Source organism: Branchiostoma floridae, chromosome 13 (genome assembly GCF_000003815.2).
Source record: "Branchiostoma floridae strain S238N-H82 chromosome 13, Bfl_VNyyK, whole genome shotgun sequence".
Classification (NCBI taxonomy): Eukaryota; Metazoa; Chordata; class Leptocardii; order Amphioxiformes; family Branchiostomatidae; genus Branchiostoma; species Branchiostoma floridae.
This window is the reverse complement of record NC_049991.1, coordinates 13,075,166-13,090,542: the sequence shown is the minus strand read 5'-3', so window position 1 is coordinate 13,090,542 and position 15,377 is coordinate 13,075,166. Positions and strand designations below refer to the sequence as shown.

The 15,377-nt window shown below is 40.1% G+C and overlaps 4 protein-coding genes across 9 annotated transcripts in view; 2 read left to right on the top strand and 2 right to left on the bottom strand.

The window, feature by feature from the left end:
* Window positions 1-255: 255 nt before the first annotated feature.
* LOC118428853 (crossover junction endonuclease EME1-like) lies at window positions 256-6,070 on the bottom strand. Its single transcript, XM_035839093.1, has 12 exons — window positions 5,802-6,070; window positions 4,525-5,490; window positions 3,785-3,892; window positions 3,499-3,546; window positions 3,191-3,361; window positions 2,805-2,900; window positions 2,508-2,629; window positions 2,011-2,155; window positions 1,528-1,643; window positions 1,108-1,297; window positions 596-652; window positions 256-492 (listed from the first exon to the last, which is right to left on the bottom strand). Exons 1-12 carry the CDS (start codon window positions 5,940-5,942, stop codon window positions 373-375), a joined length of 2,280 nt encoding a protein of 759 aa, XP_035694986.1. The 5' UTR covers window positions 5,943-6,070; the 3' UTR covers window positions 256-372.
* An 89-nt stretch (window positions 6,071-6,159) lies between these two features.
* LOC118428856 (39S ribosomal protein L27, mitochondrial-like) lies at window positions 6,160-8,648 on the top strand. Its single transcript, XM_035839095.1, has 4 exons — window positions 6,160-6,335; window positions 6,577-6,708; window positions 7,932-7,999; window positions 8,236-8,648. The coding sequence occupies exons 1-4, from the start codon at window positions 6,269-6,271 to the stop codon at window positions 8,446-8,448; spliced, it is 480 nt and encodes a 159-aa protein (XP_035694988.1). The 5' UTR covers window positions 6,160-6,268; the 3' UTR covers window positions 8,449-8,648.
* On the bottom strand, window positions 8,621-11,155 carry LOC118428855 (ADP-ribosylation factor-like protein 16). Its single transcript, XM_035839094.1, has 5 exons — window positions 11,023-11,155; window positions 10,724-10,782; window positions 10,259-10,378; window positions 9,914-10,029; window positions 8,621-9,120 (listed from the first exon to the last, which is right to left on the bottom strand). Exons 1-5 carry the CDS (start codon window positions 11,081-11,083, stop codon window positions 8,958-8,960), a joined length of 519 nt encoding a protein of 172 aa, XP_035694987.1. The 5' UTR covers window positions 11,084-11,155; the 3' UTR covers window positions 8,621-8,957.
* A 208-nt stretch (window positions 11,156-11,363) lies between these two features.
* Window positions 11,364-15,377, top strand: part of LOC118428852 (hepatocyte growth factor-regulated tyrosine kinase substrate-like) — a 14,346-nt gene continuing 10,332 nt past the window's right edge. For all 6 annotated transcript variants that reach the window (XM_035839090.1, XM_035839089.1, XM_035839092.1 and 3 more), the window contains exons 1-7: window positions 11,364-11,514; window positions 12,483-12,567; window positions 12,915-12,990; window positions 13,684-13,776; window positions 14,350-14,523; window positions 14,839-14,907; window positions 15,110-15,234. In XM_035839090.1, coding sequence (XP_035694983.1) covers window positions 11,481-11,514; window positions 12,483-12,567; window positions 12,915-12,990; window positions 13,684-13,776; window positions 14,350-14,523; window positions 14,839-14,907; window positions 15,110-15,234 — 656 coding nt within the window. In that variant the 5' untranslated portion in view covers window positions 11,364-11,480. The remainder of the gene's footprint in view (window positions 11,515-12,482; window positions 12,568-12,914; window positions 12,991-13,683; window positions 13,777-14,349; window positions 14,524-14,838; window positions 14,908-15,109; window positions 15,235-15,377) is intronic.

Below are 15,377 nucleotides of genomic sequence, written 5' to 3'. Positions count from 1 at the left end.
TGCATGTCATCTGGTTTCCTTGTCAACATGATATACTAAATTTGATTAAAAAGTTGTAAACTGCTTTCCCATTTTCATAAGACACTAAACTTTTCCAATCTACTATAATAATTTCATCTCACATAGGATTTTATTGTCTTCATGATAATGTAGAAATGAGTAAATGTCATTTCATTTAACAAAATTTCTGATCAGAAGACACTAACACTTAGGCTTTAACTAAGTTTAAGTGCACATAGTGATTTAAGACATCGTTTCCTTTAGCTTACTGTGAGTAGGAGGTAGGAAATGATGAAGACTCTGATACAGGAACTTCAGTTGCACATGTACCTGCTTTTGACCCATGTACCAGATTTTGTACTAATCCCAAAGTTAGGAGGCACTATGTAAGAGCTTTTCCCCATCACTGGAAGTGAACAACATGTGAAGCTTCCTGGACAGCTCAGGACCGATTCTCCTGGAGGTCGCCAGCACACCTGCTCCTCTCCTCACCTTGACCAGAAATGAAGAATACAACATTGTCTTACTGGAACCTTTTGTGTCAAAAACAGAATGTTCTCAATACGAGTTAAAGAGGAATCTTAAGTTTCCTTACCATGATGTCTTTCAGGAGCAACTGGGCCTCTTTTTCTGTAGAACACCTTTCATATGCCTGAAAAAAGAATTTAATACATCTCTCTCATGGCAGCCAGCTGGAGCAAATAATCTCTTGTACATGTTTACCAAACTCACAACTTCTCTGATTTCTTAAAAATCCACCTTTATCCTAAAAGTTTGATGCTAACCCTTACCTAAACAAGTGATAAAGTGATCATGGACCAGTTTGTCTCTCCTCAGAAAAAACACTTCCACAGGTCGTGACAGAGAAGACAGATACCATGTACAGTATTTACATGTTCATTGTACTAGGGAAATTTCTAGTTATATTTGGAAAGCACAATGAACACTAGGACAAGGGCTTAACATCCGTCCTAAGGACTGCAACCCTTTCCAGTAGCATAAATGTTGGGCCGGGTGAGTGACAACAACCAGGAATCAAACTCCCAAGCTCTTGGTTCGGAGGCTGGATACTGGACTACAAATGTACAATGTACATATGCATTTTACCTGAATGAGCAGCTGTGGTGAGGGGTACTCTGCCACGATGGCTGCAGCCATTTCAGGGCTGACGTTCCTCATCTGTTGGATGTGTCTCTGCCACAACTTCAGCAGGCCACGCCCGTCCTTATCCACCTTCACACAGTTCACTGCATCGCTCTCAATGTGGAAGGAGAAGGTCGACTCATCTCTCTGCCTCCTGTGCTCACCAAGAAAATGTACACATCATCTTCACCTTCCAAGCTATCCTAAGTAGACTCAATACTTTTCGTGATGTGGTGGACATTCTGATGATGTATGCTGCTGTATGCTAGCATTATCTTTTAGATGCTAAGAGCTAAAATGAACACTTGTGTCCTTTTTGACAAAAACCAACATAACAGCACTAGTCTTTAAAACTGTAATTCTTTCAACTGCTGTGTTGCTCACTTGAAAGGTGTTTCTGCCACAGCCTTGGTGTACATCCTGATCATGTCAGCCACTTGTTCTGGTTCCTCCAACAACTTCACCACCACATCCTCCCACAGCTGCAGATGGACCAGAGCCTGAGAGAAGAAGACAACATGGCTATCAGTTACAACTTACTAGTAATATACTGACAATCTCAAAATCACAATCTAAGAAATAAAATATAGTTGCTTCATACATTTGAAAAAAAACAAACAGATCAAGGGTTTGGTGGTTCAGCCATTTCTGTCTTCTGCCACTTCTATTTCATGATGACATTAACGTTATATTTCATAAAAAGATTTCATGTATGTAAAAATAACACTAGCCTAGCATCAACAAATTATGAGTGACATAGTTGCTTTAGCATTAGAATGCATGTAAGCATACATGTATTTCTGACAGACTTTTAAGCATGACAGGGATAGATTCTGTACAAAACAACGAAATCCCTCTTATCCTTGCCTCTTCTACATCCATTCTTGTAATGATGGTGGTACTTTCCATCTCCTTTTTCTTCTTCCTCTTTCCCTTTTTACTGTCCTCAGTCATCTCACCATTGTTTCTGACTATGTCCCTGAACTGCCTCTGCCGTTGGTTGCTCTGATTCCTAAACAGGAAAGAAAAATTTAGCAATCAGGCTGAATAAAAGTTCCAAATTTGAACTATACTGCTCCAGATGTCTTACTGAGGGATGACTGCATGTTTATAGCTTGAGAAATGAATCCACTCTACTATACGGGAAAGACAAATTTGATAAGCATATCTTCTAATCACAGTCTGCTTTTCAAAAAAGTCTAAGAACCTGCCGAGGGACGCAGAAAGTGACCTGAGCCCTGACACTATTGCTGCGCAGCTGCAGACTATCTGTCGTGGACGAAACTTGTGACGGATTGCTCCACAGCCGACTGATATTTATATTGAATATCTATATCAAAGCTCAAGCAGTCTTTAACATTTACCTGAAGTACTTTTCCAGCCCTAGTATGATCAGTGTGACCTTCTTCCCTTCATAGATGGATTTCACCCCATGGACAAAAGATTGCAACGTCTCCTGGCTAACACAGCTGTCTCCTTGCTGCTGCTGTAATGGGATGCCACAAGAAAATGTGTTGTCAAACAGTGTCACATGTTTGCTATGGTAAAATCAATAAGTACACATGTATGTCTAGTTCTACATCCATACCAATCCACCACCCCCCCAAATAAATAAATAAAGCTTGAGAGTCATATCTTACAGATTTCATCTTTGTCCTTACCTGTTTGTAGTTGTAAACCTGAAGTACGAAGTCTGCAACAGGAACATACACCAGGGTTTCCTCTTCTTCTATTTCTTTGGTACTGATAGAGCCAAGCTGCAATATACATAAACAAGCAAAATAAAACACTTTAAAACATTTTTAAAGCATTGTAATGTGTATTGGAAAAAGGGCATGGGTGATGATGGTGCCATTTATGTATCCTACTGTGTGTATGTAATTACTCCACAGCTGATACTATAGTGATAGAGCCAAGCCCCAATATATATGAAAAATAATAATTTGAAGCTTAGAAGACATGGTAGTCTATGATGAAAAAGCTTAGAAAAAGCTATGACTGCTATGTATCCTACAGTGCATACACACTTGCTTCAAAACACACTTACCTGTACATCTCCTCCAAAGTTATGAAGAGTTACAGTTCTCCTCCAGGAAACACTATACGGGACTAGTTGGTCCAGTATCTGGACTTTGGATTCCGAGTCCTGCAGCTGCTTCAGGATGTTTCCTCCACACGGAGACTCTGCCAGGTGTCTGTCCAGAACCACTGTGATAAACTAAGGATAGCAAGCAGAGTTGAACATTTTAGATTTTACATTTACGCAGAACACACTAGATCTACACAGCCAACTACAAAAGATATCTATTCCTACATTTTGTGATGCTGAAAACAGAATGATTCCACAAAAGTTACCTTTAAACATTCTCCTGGCTTCATGTTTTTGCTGGCTTCTCTTTCTGCCTGCAAAATACAATTAAAAACATGACATTCACAACTGTAGGATATGTAAGAAAGTGATATTCATACCAAACCTACATTCATCAAACCTACATTAGCTACACTGTATTTGAACTTACTTTCATCACTGATAATCATTTATCATTTTGAGATTTGTAAGGTTTTATGCATACTCAATATTGGTTGCATTTAAGGTGTCCAGGGGAGGTAAAAGCCCATCTCACTCAATGAAATAACAAACCCTTTTCCTTGCTGCCTCCATCTCCTTCATTTTCTTCTTTGCATCTCTCTCTTGTTCCATCTTTTCCTTCTTCCGCTGCCTTTCTAACTCCTTCTCCTGCCTTTTCAACTATGAAGAGCATTATAAAAATAGAGATATCAAGAGCCTAATCAAAATTAAAACGAAAAATTATTCCACAAAATTGATTACCATCTATCAAAATTCAAATGCCATTCTTTGTTTGAGTATATACATTCAGGGCTCGAAATACTTTTTTTCTGCATACCTGCAATGGTGCAGGTGACATTCAAAATTGCCTGCACCAACCGAATTTACCTGCACCCCAATTTATTTTTCTTTCCCTAAACAAAATGAGACCCATCTCAAATTACAGATGAAGTAGTACAATTTTTTTCTTGCATAATGTGGCAGTACTGCTGCTGGTACAGAAAGATGGTAGCAAGGGATTTTAGATTTTCTGGTAGAAAATATTTTGGACAGTATGAATCAGACTAGAAACTGTTTGGAAACAACTTGAATTCCTTTTTTTACATCTTACAGGTGGTAACAATGTATACAGCAAACAAAGCTCCATATTCACCAATGCACTGTGTATGTGGAGGGGTGCAAGTTAGGTGCAGGTAGACATTTGAAATACCTGCACAGCTCCAATTTTACCTTCACTAACTTGCATATGCAGGTGGTATTTCGAGCCCTGACATTGTACTGTACTATAGTACTATATCTTACAAACTTCTTACCAAAGCTTGTCTTTTTCTTTCCTGAATCTCCTCAGGACTTCTTCTCTTTCCTTTGTTCTTGGTGCCTTGAGAGTCTGCCTCATCACTCCATAGGCTTTGCCTGAGAGTCAAACCACTTTCTCCATTCTCAACACTATCACCCATGATGGCACTTCTTGGTTTTGGAGTTACAGTGCTTGAGTTGCTAGTTGCCTTAGAGCCTACTTCATCTGAGGAGCTTCCTTTTGTTGAAGTATTGTCATTTGTAGATGGTACTTTTGCTGGCTTGGAGGAATTGAGTCTGTAGGAGAGAGGCCTTTTCCATTTATCCTCAGCATCACTGTCACTACTGTCACTGTCACTATCACTACTAGAAATGGCAACAACTGACGAGGCAGCAGATTTTTTGAAGGAGAAAGCCTGTTTTCCAGAAGGCTTTGTCTCAGCTTCTTCTCTTTGCAGTTTTCGTGGGGGAGTTGGGATGTCATCTTCTGAGCTTGACCCGCTTGGAGACAGGTCCTGGGGACGTCTTTTGAAGGTGTTGTACTTTTCCATCGGGGATGATTTTGAGCCCACTGATATCACATCGTCCTCAATTTTTGCAACATTGCCACTGGACTTTGAGGGTGAGTCTAGGGCATGTCTACCTGTCAAGGTGTCAACTTTCTTACCTGTACAGTTGGCTGCAAGTTTTTTGTTTCCTGTCGACGTATCATTGCTGGCTTGACCTTTTTTCTGTTTTGTCACAACCGCATGTTTTTTGTACTGTTGGAATCTTGGTTCTGAGTCAGAATCAGAGTCACTGTCGCTTATTTCTTTCCTGCTTTTAGACGCGTACCTAACGTTGCTCGTACAGGCTGTAGGCTGTAGTGTGATGTTGGGTAGATCATCATCATCAGAGTTGATGTCAGTGCTGCTGTCACATGTGGGCTGTGCTGCAGCAGGCTGGTCAGCCACATCCAACAGGTCAAATACGCCACGCAGGAACTGTACAGAACAGAGCAAAATGGAGGTAAGCAAATGCACAGTACCAGTAATGCACTAGTAGGTCTATGTGTTAAAATTTTTGCATAATATTAAACGTTAATATTGGAACAAATTATGATTTGAAAAACAACATGAACTTAAAAAAAAAATCTTTGAAACAAAATCATTAGTTGGAAGATACGTATAGGTGACTGGTCAAACACACATAAATCACAACATCTTCTTTACATGCATCTTCCACATCCTCATCCCCCTTCTCCACATCTGCTACATATTAGCTACACCACATGCTGAGGTGAGGATAAACTTACCCTTCCATCCAGGGCTCTGTTCACCGTCATCTCCACATTTCTGGTAAATTTCAGGTCCCTCCGTACATCGTTTGTGTCCAGTTCAGGACACACTGCTAGAACTTGATCAATATCGGTCTGTGAAGGAAAACTATCACCCATTTTAGCTTGAGTTACTGTTGAAAAGTTAAATTTAAACGGGGCAAGTTACAACACAAACTTTCAAACTGCCGCCATCTTGCCGTATTACCCCATTGGATATATTCTCACGCACAAAAAATAGGCCCCCGAATTACATCATTTTACTGATTTTCATATTCAAGTGGAAGACCTTTTTACAACGTGTAAAAAGGGGAAAAATGTGACAAAAGAAAAACGAATCACCATAACCGTTACTTTTGGGACGTCTGACTGATTTTCCTGAAGGATTCAGCGGAGTAATTTATAAAAGGGCGAACAACCAAAGGTTACGACCTTTACTGACAAAGATGGCTGCCATCGTGCGAAAATGTTACTCTGATTTTTCTCGATTCTTGGCCCCGTTTTCTCCTTCAGGCAAGTATTTCAGAATGAATTACCTTTGCATTCACCCAGAGAATGATAATCGGCGAGCCACGCTTTCTATAACTATTGTCTCGTGGGTCTGTAGTAAAATAACGTTACGATGTGGCAAACCATGCAAGCAAGGAGGTTTATGACTTGATACGACATGTGCACAATTTTCCCTCCCATAGAACGACTGATGCCCTCTGCTGACCCTTTTCTTATTTTCCATATTATACACATTGTTCTTCAGGTTTAACCACTCTTATTGGGGCACCACTCTCTGTGTTTGGGGTGAGATGGGCCTCCAAGAAGCAAGGAAGCAGCACTGCTGTGAGACCCAGAAAACACAGGGGCAAGGGACTTGGTCTGAAAATACGGGAAGGTACGTTTCAGCTACTTGGGTAATACAATAGTTGTAGCATAGGACATTGATCTGATCATTTTGTTAGTTACTATGTACATGGTAACAATAATGCGTGCATGTTAATTATTTTTCAATAATGTATAAAGTAAATCATCAAGGATTCAAAGAAAATACCTAGTCTCCAAGCAGACCCTACGGTGCCTTAGAAATAGTATCAAAGCTGGCAAAGGAGTATAGCCGGCCAAAGGGAGATAGCCGGCTAAGGGAGTCAAACGGGCACCGGAGGTCTGCCTGCACTGAAACAGGGTGGAGCGTTTCTATTCAACAATGGTGTCGCTGCCCCACCCTGTTGTCAAGTGCTAATTACTTTACGAGCGACTTACACTGGACGAAGTCAGTGATAGCACGCACTTCCCAGCGGTAGGTTCGCGCCAAATGGCGCCGGATTGAAAAATTTGACAGCATCGCAACGTAATAGAACAAGCGCCACAATACATAAAATATTTAGTTTAAAATCGATTTGAAGTCTGAAAATAATGCCAAACAAACTACAAATTTCGATATACATATATAATAACACCAAACTAACGTTATGAGTTTTAAAAACATGCCGCCTGATCGTCATCCTCTCTGTTATGTTTGGATGCGGTAGAAAGAACCACAACAAGCCAAGCGCGCTGCCATTTCTGTCTCCTTAAATTTTATTTCTATTTCGTTCTGCGATTTTGTAATTTCGTCCGGCAAAAACTGCGTCAAGGACCAGATGTTTACTCCCGGCTAGCAACTATGGCTTGCATTGGTAGCATAGGGATTTCCCCTGACCGGTAGCGATGCCGACAAAGACATCCTTGCCTTCCAGAGTGGCCAAAATGGAATCGAGCTGTGCTTTCTTCGGCTCGAATCCCCATACATCGCGGAAAACACGTCGTACTTTGGCCTCCATTGTTGCCGGCATTTTAAATCTGCCGGTAACGGTCATCGTAGGTGACCCGTGACGTGACTTCCCGTGAGACGGTGCAGGGGCGCACGAGCCATCCCAGGCCGGGAGGGCAATTAACACCTACTCGGCAAGCACAGTTTAATAGGCAACAAATAGATGCTAATAGCGTCAGATCAGCCCGACTGAGGGCAGACCCTGGTGCCGGTATACCAAGTCCCTGGCCAGCTTTGATACTATTTCTAAGGCACCGTAGGGTCTGCTTGGAGACTAGAAAATACCCGTCTGAATACCAATCTTTCAGGTGAATATGCGCAAGCAGGAAGCATCATTGCAATACAGAGGGGATACAAGTGGCATCCTGGCGCTTTTGTAAGTACAGTATAACTGTATAACATTATAATAACAATGGCACGACATTTTCATACAAGACATGCTTTTTACAATGTAATGTCTCACATGTACAATTGGCATACCATACTAGTGATTTGTTCCAGTTTTAAGAAAAGTTAAGCTGATATTTAAGTATGTTAATGGATTATTACCATTATCTTTTCTTGAGGGTGTTGCCATGGACTAAATTCTAGTATATATGTCCTTTCTATCAGGTTGGGACCGGTCGTAAGAACACTCTGTATGCACTAGAACCAGGATATGTGCGCTTCACCAAGGAGGTTCTCCGGCCACACTTCAACAGCCACTTGTACCGGTGTGTGGTCAGAAAGATAGAGCCAGAAGAGAGGGAAAACGTCGTCAGGACTTTTGTACATGTTGTTCCAGAGCCTCAAGTTGGGAGATTCAAACTCGTCAAGATGATATAGTGTTGTTTATTAAAGATGAAATTTAAAGTGTGGAAGTAAATATGATTTCAATGAAAATTTATTTGTTTGTAGCAGTGTAAAAAATGATGATAGATTGATAATAGATACGGGACAGATGGACAGTAAAAGGCACTAATGTCCTTGACAATATTAGTGCTCCAAACACAAGAAATAAAAACAACACTTTTTTTTATTAATGACAGTAATGGCTATGTCCCTTTATTCAATTGTATACCAAACAGCTATTACACTCTATTTCACTGTTTTTTTCTATTTCTTGAAAAAGAAGATTGGTAGTATGGTGAACATACTAAAATGTATGGCATAACAAAGTCATTGCGAGACATGTCGTATTAACAGCAAGTGTTCAGAATAAAGTTTCAAGAGAACCAGCTCTACACATATGATCCAGGAGAATACTTACATATAAATCCTACTATGTGATAATCAAATTTAGCTCTTGTGCGCATACAGTTTATACACCAAAACATATTCACATCCACAGTCCTTTACTTGTTATTGTCCTTGAGCCAGGCTATAGTCTCTACCAGACCTTGTCCCTCTCTGGCACTTATTTCTAGGACTGTGACATTCTGTTTGGCATGACAGACAATGTCATCCAGTCTCATCAAACTCTTCAGCTCTGTGAGGGTCATGGATGATGGCAGGTCCCTGAAACAAGAGTCATGGAAACCTTTCAGTAGGCTTTGGACACACCAAGTCCCAACATTGTTTAGTGTAAAGTACAGTCAAACCTGTCTATAGCAGCCACTCAAGGGACTGGTCAAAATTGGCCACTATAGAGAGGTGGCCACTATAGAGAAAATGCTGATTAATTGACCACACGCAATAAGTTACACATGGTTTTAGTACCCATCGATCTTTATTCACATAATACAGTGCTGTAATGTGGTGTCATCTGTTAACTATATATGACCTCGTTTGTCGGCGGTAAGGCAGTTTTGTTTTGAAAATGAAGAGGTTTTAAATCCGGAGTAGGGTGACGATACGGCCGCTGTATGGCCGAATGCGTGCCGGACCGTAGATCAGCGGTCCGCATGGCCGTAATCGGCGGTGTTTCTGTGTCTGCGGGACCGGGAATCGTGTGGCCGTGGCCGCGTTGGACGAGTGGCCGCTAAGCCTATTTCTTAATCATTACGAATCCAAGGGACCGACAAAAGTGGCCACTATGGCCAGGTGGCTGGTATGCAAAGGTGGCCGCTAATACAGGTTTGACTGTAATCACTCAGGACCATCCAAAAAATGTGTTTCAAAACCTTTACTGTATGTATACACTAACTGGGATACAAGGTGATGCAAGCACCTACAGCACAAAATGCTGTTAATTGTATCTTCTTCAATATCCTCTTACAACCCCAAATATCTGACAATAGTCTACTGATAGATATGAGAACATATGATGAAAATGTCCATGAAAAACTAAAACACAGATAAAGATACTTACACTTTGTTGAGCAGGATGAGTACTGACACATCCTGTAGTCTGTCATCTGTTAATGTTGTCAGCAGTTGGATTGTGGAGGCTGACAGCTGGGCTGCATTGGACACATCTACCATAAACTGGAACAGAAAGTTGATGTGTGTTGGCTTAACACCACAGACAATATTACAGTTTCATACATAACATTAATTATAGAAGCTAAGTTGTAAGATCAAATGGTGTTCTGACTTACCCGATGAAGTACAAACACAAAAAGGATAGATTAAGCACCCTCTCATAGTGCGTTATCAGGAATTATTGATCAATTAAAAGAATTGAAAATATAGATATTTTTTGTGAGAATCTAACCAATAGTTGTCTGCAGTCCTTGTAGTAGCTGTGCCATATTGGTCCCATACTGCCGCCAAGTTCTCGAACTGTCAACTCCGTCTTCTTGCCAACCTGAACATTCACAAGGTTGGTTCCGACCTGTATGGTAAAAGGCAGAAGGAAGGCCACGTTACACAATACAACTAAGCAAAAAACATTTTTGGTCTCCAATGTTTAAGTCCCGTGCATGTTACCAAACAGTCCATAAAACAATCATTTATGGAATACGTGAAATTACCACTAGGAAAGTTTTGGATGCACCATAATGGCATAAGATAACAAGACTAAATCTACAAAGATTACCATTCCCAGGGTAGACTGGCGACCCATTGAACTGATGTAATTTAGCAGCATACTTCACCATCAGAGGCAGTGTGCATCAGTACCCGTAGCTAGTAGTACACGTGTGTAACAGTATCATAGATCAAAAGTTAATACACTCACAGTAGGAATTGTTGCTGGTGCCTCCTCCATATCTCCCAGTTTGTCCTTTCCAGACAAAACTGTAATTTACCATCAAGGATAAAAATGAGTTGAGAGAAGATGGTAGAAGGATATTCCCTACATGACTGTGCATACCACCGCATAACTCCACTATGCTCTACTCTTACATGACGCTATTTAACGTAACTCATACATAATATCACATCAAGGAGATTACATACTACTCGTATGTACTAGTATTAAACCTCCTTGGTCACATCTCAGAAAAGAGATCTGGGAATGACAAAACAAAAGGATACATTGGAGTCGCTTCAAAAGTAGCGTCTTCCCAACACCCGCGGGTCCAACGAGGAGACACATCTTTTTTTCAACAAAGGCTAGGTAAGCGGTAACGATAAATATCACAAATACAACTCCAGTGACGGCAGTCTCTGTTTTTCATGTCCAGGTGAGATCCAGCCTGGAATGTCTTCCGGGTTTGGGGTGAAAGGTCGTGAACTTAGGTTGACCCCAAATTGAGCTTCTTTTTCTGCATTATTGTTAAAATATCGAAATTCTTCCCTTTTAAGAATATACAAGAGTGTAATGTATGGATAAATAGCTGAAGTTTACATATTGATGTCGAATTTCGTTCAGGAAATGGTGAAATTTGGCTGATGACGTCATGGTCACGGGAAGCCATATTGGATTAGGAAGAAGTAATTTCAGCTGACTCTGATCACTACTCCTGCAGTTTTGGGGTGGAAAATCGCCCAAGATGTTTCGAGGAGGGAATTTCGACAGACTCTTAGGTAGGAGAATGACACAGCTTATTCTGTGGGATTTTACAGCACTTTTCGGTGTAGATTTGTTGACTTATTCCGGTCGGGAAACGTTGATCACAGTCGTTCCCTAAACGAGTCTCACCAGGATTTTGATTGTCATGATTTTAACTCGGTAATATCCGGTCGTCTGTAACACCTTTGCTTTTATTTACATCTTCTGAAAGTTCTAAAAACCAGGCTCTTTATCCAAGTAGCTTTAACATAGAACTGTACTAGATGAATTAGAATAGTGTTTTACTACTTAAATACTGTAATGAATTACTGATTCTGTATGTTTATTTATCACCACTGATCATGAAGTGCAGTTGAGTTGTGATGAATGTTGTTTCAGTTCAGAAATGTTATGATGAAACCACTGCAGTATGATCCCATCTCCTCGCCTTGTATGCCTTAGAAATCAAAATATCGATTGAGCACTGCCTGTAACAACTAAATTTGCCAATCAAGGGTTTACCCAATAATTTATTCATGGGACAGTTCTAGATGTGAGTCATCAACATCACGTTCAGATGACAACAACAAAAATATGTCTGTGGGTAAAACGTTAAGTAGATTTTAAATCTAAATATATAGATAAAACACACTTGATACTCAGATCTTGATACATATTGTTATTGTGTAGGCCACTGAAGTTGTAATCCTATTTTGTTTAAGATAAATTGACCCCAATTAGACTATTATGTGCATTTACATACAAATATGTACACTTCTGTCCATCCGTCTATGACTATGAGGGTTAGACATAGGTAATAAGATATGCCAAAAAGCAGTTACTCAAGCAACTGGATATGGTTTTGAAATGGTCAGTTTGTTTCAGACAACCATCCAGGCCAGTTGTCACTGACGAAAGACACCGGATGGCTGTCTGAAATGTCTGACCGTTTCCAGAATCATTTTGGAGTTCTGTCGATGTTATGTGTTGGCTGTTGTTTCAGAGAAAGCCACGAGCCAGCTGCTGCTGGAGCCAGACTGGGATGCCACCCTACAGATATGTGACTCCATCAGACAGGGAGATGTCACGTAAGTGTTTTTATAATAACTGTAATCCTATAGTCAAGTGACCATTTGGAGAGACATAAGACAGTTCTGTATATTAATTAATTATTATTATTCTAGATGTGGTTTTAACTTGATGCTGTGTGTTATCTCCAAGTGCTGTGTAAAAACTCCTGTGATTGAGTCTGAATGATTGAGTATGTGAAGCAGTGTAGTTGCCAAATTTTGGTGTCTAGAATCCTTCTATGGTAGTTATGGAAATGCAAATGACTCCAACAGAGTCCAATGGAAATGTTTGTGTGTGTTTGATGATGTTTTGTTTGTAGTAGTATCATAACATCTGAAATCTGTTGTTTTGAATTGTTTTCTAGGCCAAAATATGCGATCCCTGCCATCAGGAAGAAAGTGTATGACAGGAACCCACATGTGTCTCTGTATGCACTTCAGGTAAGAGTTCTGTACATGTGAACTCAAAATATATCTGCAGTTGGAGAAATTAGATAAGAAACTAAACAAGAATTGTGGCTGTGACACATGTACATGTTTGTATCTTGAAGTTGAACATACCCCATACTTGCCAATTAAGGCCGCATACATATGTCAGATTCTGGTCAGGATGTTTATCTGCTATCTTATCAGCACGCATAACTGGTTCCTGTACAAAGTACAAGAGACACTGTTGACTAGTGTGCATTCAGTAATAACAGGCGACCACAAGACCAAGAAAAAAGCTTGAGTCAGTTTTATCTTTCCAAACTGCCAATGCAAAAAGGGTAGAGTTGGCGCGTTTAGTAATGTTTAATTATGTATGTGTACTAATATGATTACTTGTCACACCGAGGGCTCGAAGGTAGATATGGAATAAACATGTGCAAATGCAACTAACTAAACCTAGATGTATATCACTATTGGTATCGGGTAATGTATATTTTCCCCTAATGGGGCTGTTGACAGAATGGCAACTGGGAGGATGCTACATAAATGACAAAAATTACAGCATTGAAAATAGATGTTTGAACATAGGAATGAGTAACCCTTTAGTATTGGTACATATATGCACCATATAACTATTATAAGTACATAGGCAGTGATCCAGTTTGATAATCAGTTTTAACTGTAACGTGTGAAACCTTTCCTCAGGTGCTAGAGTCCGTAGTGAAGAACTGTGGCTCGCCTGTCCACCAAGAGATCGCTCAGAAAGAGGTCATGGAGGAGATGAGAGACTTAGCAAAGGTTTGCAGATACTTTTTTGTAAGAGAAATGAAAGCAAAGAAATGTTAAACTTTTGTCCAACTCATTTTACATTTACATGCATGTATGATGAAGAAGTTGAAATAAAATAAAATAAATATGTTATATGCTTAATCATCAACATGTTGTTACTATGATGTGACAAGGCTGACAATGTAGTTTTGAAAGATACAGAATATTGGAGTAAGACCAAAAAAGATGAATGCAGAAAAACATGTAACACTATATGTTTCATCGTTTTGAATGGACTGAGGAGAACAAGAGGGCATTCAAATCTGTTAGGATATTTTTCATGTACTGACCTACAAATTAAATTCTGTCTGGGCATGTCTTTCCTCCTTGGTGATACCATAGTTCCCACAGTCTGGTATGGCTGTTACAGCAGTCTGCATAGCAATTTGCATTTTGGAGCATAGCCAGGCTCTTAGCAGCAATGAAATGGAAAATGACTTTAACTGTCTGAAATTATTTATGGTAATGTCTTTTTGTGAAACATTTCAGAGCAGAGTCGTATTACTTGACAAGATCTGACAGAAGTTTTACATGTCTTTGCAGAGATCTGCTGATAATGTGAGGAACAAGGTGTTGGAGCTGATCCAAGTGTGGTCACATGCCTTCCGTAATGAGCCCAGCTACCGAGTGGTGCAGGACACGTATCAGATCATGAAGATGGAGGGCTGTTCCTTCCCTGAACTCAGGGAGAGTGATGCCATGTTTGCTGCTGAGAAGGTAGGGGCGGGGTTTGTCATTTTGACAATGGCACAAGTTTTGTATGGTATAATGCTAATCTTTCTTTCAACAGAACACAAAGGTACACACAGATCAAATGTTCAATGACCACTGTCACCTTCTTCCGGATCAATACCGATGACACAATCACTTCAAAACATAACTTGTGATCTTGCGGGTACGTGATGTCAGCACAAGTATTAATTGTACCAGGAGAAACAGACTGTTGCATTGTTGCATTGACTTTGGTTTTTGGCAGATCAAGAAGTCACAGTCTTCCAGGAGTTACAATGATATATTATTTCTTTCCCCCAGGCTCCTGAGTGGAAGGATGGGGATGTGTGCCATCGATGTAGAGTGCAGTTTGGAATGGTGCAAAGAAAGGTATATTATTTATTGTATTCTCATGTATACTTGCAATTAGTCTTCTGGCATGAATTTGCAAAAAAGTTATCATTAAACAGGAGTTCAGTGGATTGCTGACAACTTTTGTCTTTCACTTTTGGGCGCAGCCTTTTACATGGATGTTTCTTGTACAAATTATGCAAACAGGTGTTCTGAACATCATTACTTTTGTTTCCCACAGCATCACTGCAGAGCCTGTGGCCAGGTCTTCTGTGGTAAATGTTCCTCCAAGAATTCCATCATCCCCAAATTTGGCATTGAGAAGGAAGTTCGAGTCTGCGATTCTTGCTTTGAGGAGCTCAATAAGTAAGCAAAAAACACTACAATGTATCATATAGTAAGGTTCTTTTAGCACAACCAGAAAATACTTACTTCCGACTTTTCGCTGTCTGTCAAACACCATCATCACTTTACAATAACAACCACTACTTCTTCCTACTACTTATATC

Excerpts from the sequence above, each read along its gene's own strand:
- LOC118428853 (XM_035839093.1), bottom strand. The coding sequence starts at position 5,942 with ATGGGTGATAGTTTTCCTTCACAGACCGATATTGATCAAGTTCTAGCA. Across the intron at positions 5,491-5,801 it reads ACAGAGCCCTGGATGGAAGG|TTCCTGCGTGGCGTATTTGA; the intron begins GTAAGTTTATCC and ends TGTTCTGTACAG. Across the intron at positions 3,547-3,784 it reads TGGAGGCAGCAAGGAAAAGG|GCAGAAAGAGAAGCCAGCAA; the intron begins GTTTGTTATTTC and ends TGTATTTTGCAG.
- LOC118428856 (XM_035839095.1), top strand. The coding sequence starts at position 6,269 with ATGGCTGCCATCGTGCGAAAATGTTACTCTGATTTTTCTCGATTCTTG. Across the intron at positions 6,336-6,576 it reads GGCCCCGTTTTCTCCTTCAG|GTTTAACCACTCTTATTGGG; the intron begins GCAAGTATTTCA and ends ATTGTTCTTCAG. Across the intron at positions 6,709-7,931 it reads TGGTCTGAAAATACGGGAAG|GTGAATATGCGCAAGCAGGA; the intron begins GTACGTTTCAGC and ends CCAATCTTTCAG.
- LOC118428855 (XM_035839094.1), bottom strand. The coding sequence starts at position 11,083 with ATGTGTCTCCTCGTTGGACCCGCGGGTGTTGGGAAGACGCTACTTTTG. Across the intron at positions 10,783-11,022 it reads ACTTTTGAAGCGACTCCAAT|TTTTGTCTGGAAAGGACAAA; the intron begins GTATCCTTTTGT and ends GGTAAATTACAG. Across the intron at positions 9,121-9,913 it reads CTCATCCTGCTCAACAAAGT|GGACCTGCCATCATCCATGA; the intron begins GTAAGTATCTTT and ends CTCTTGTTTCAG.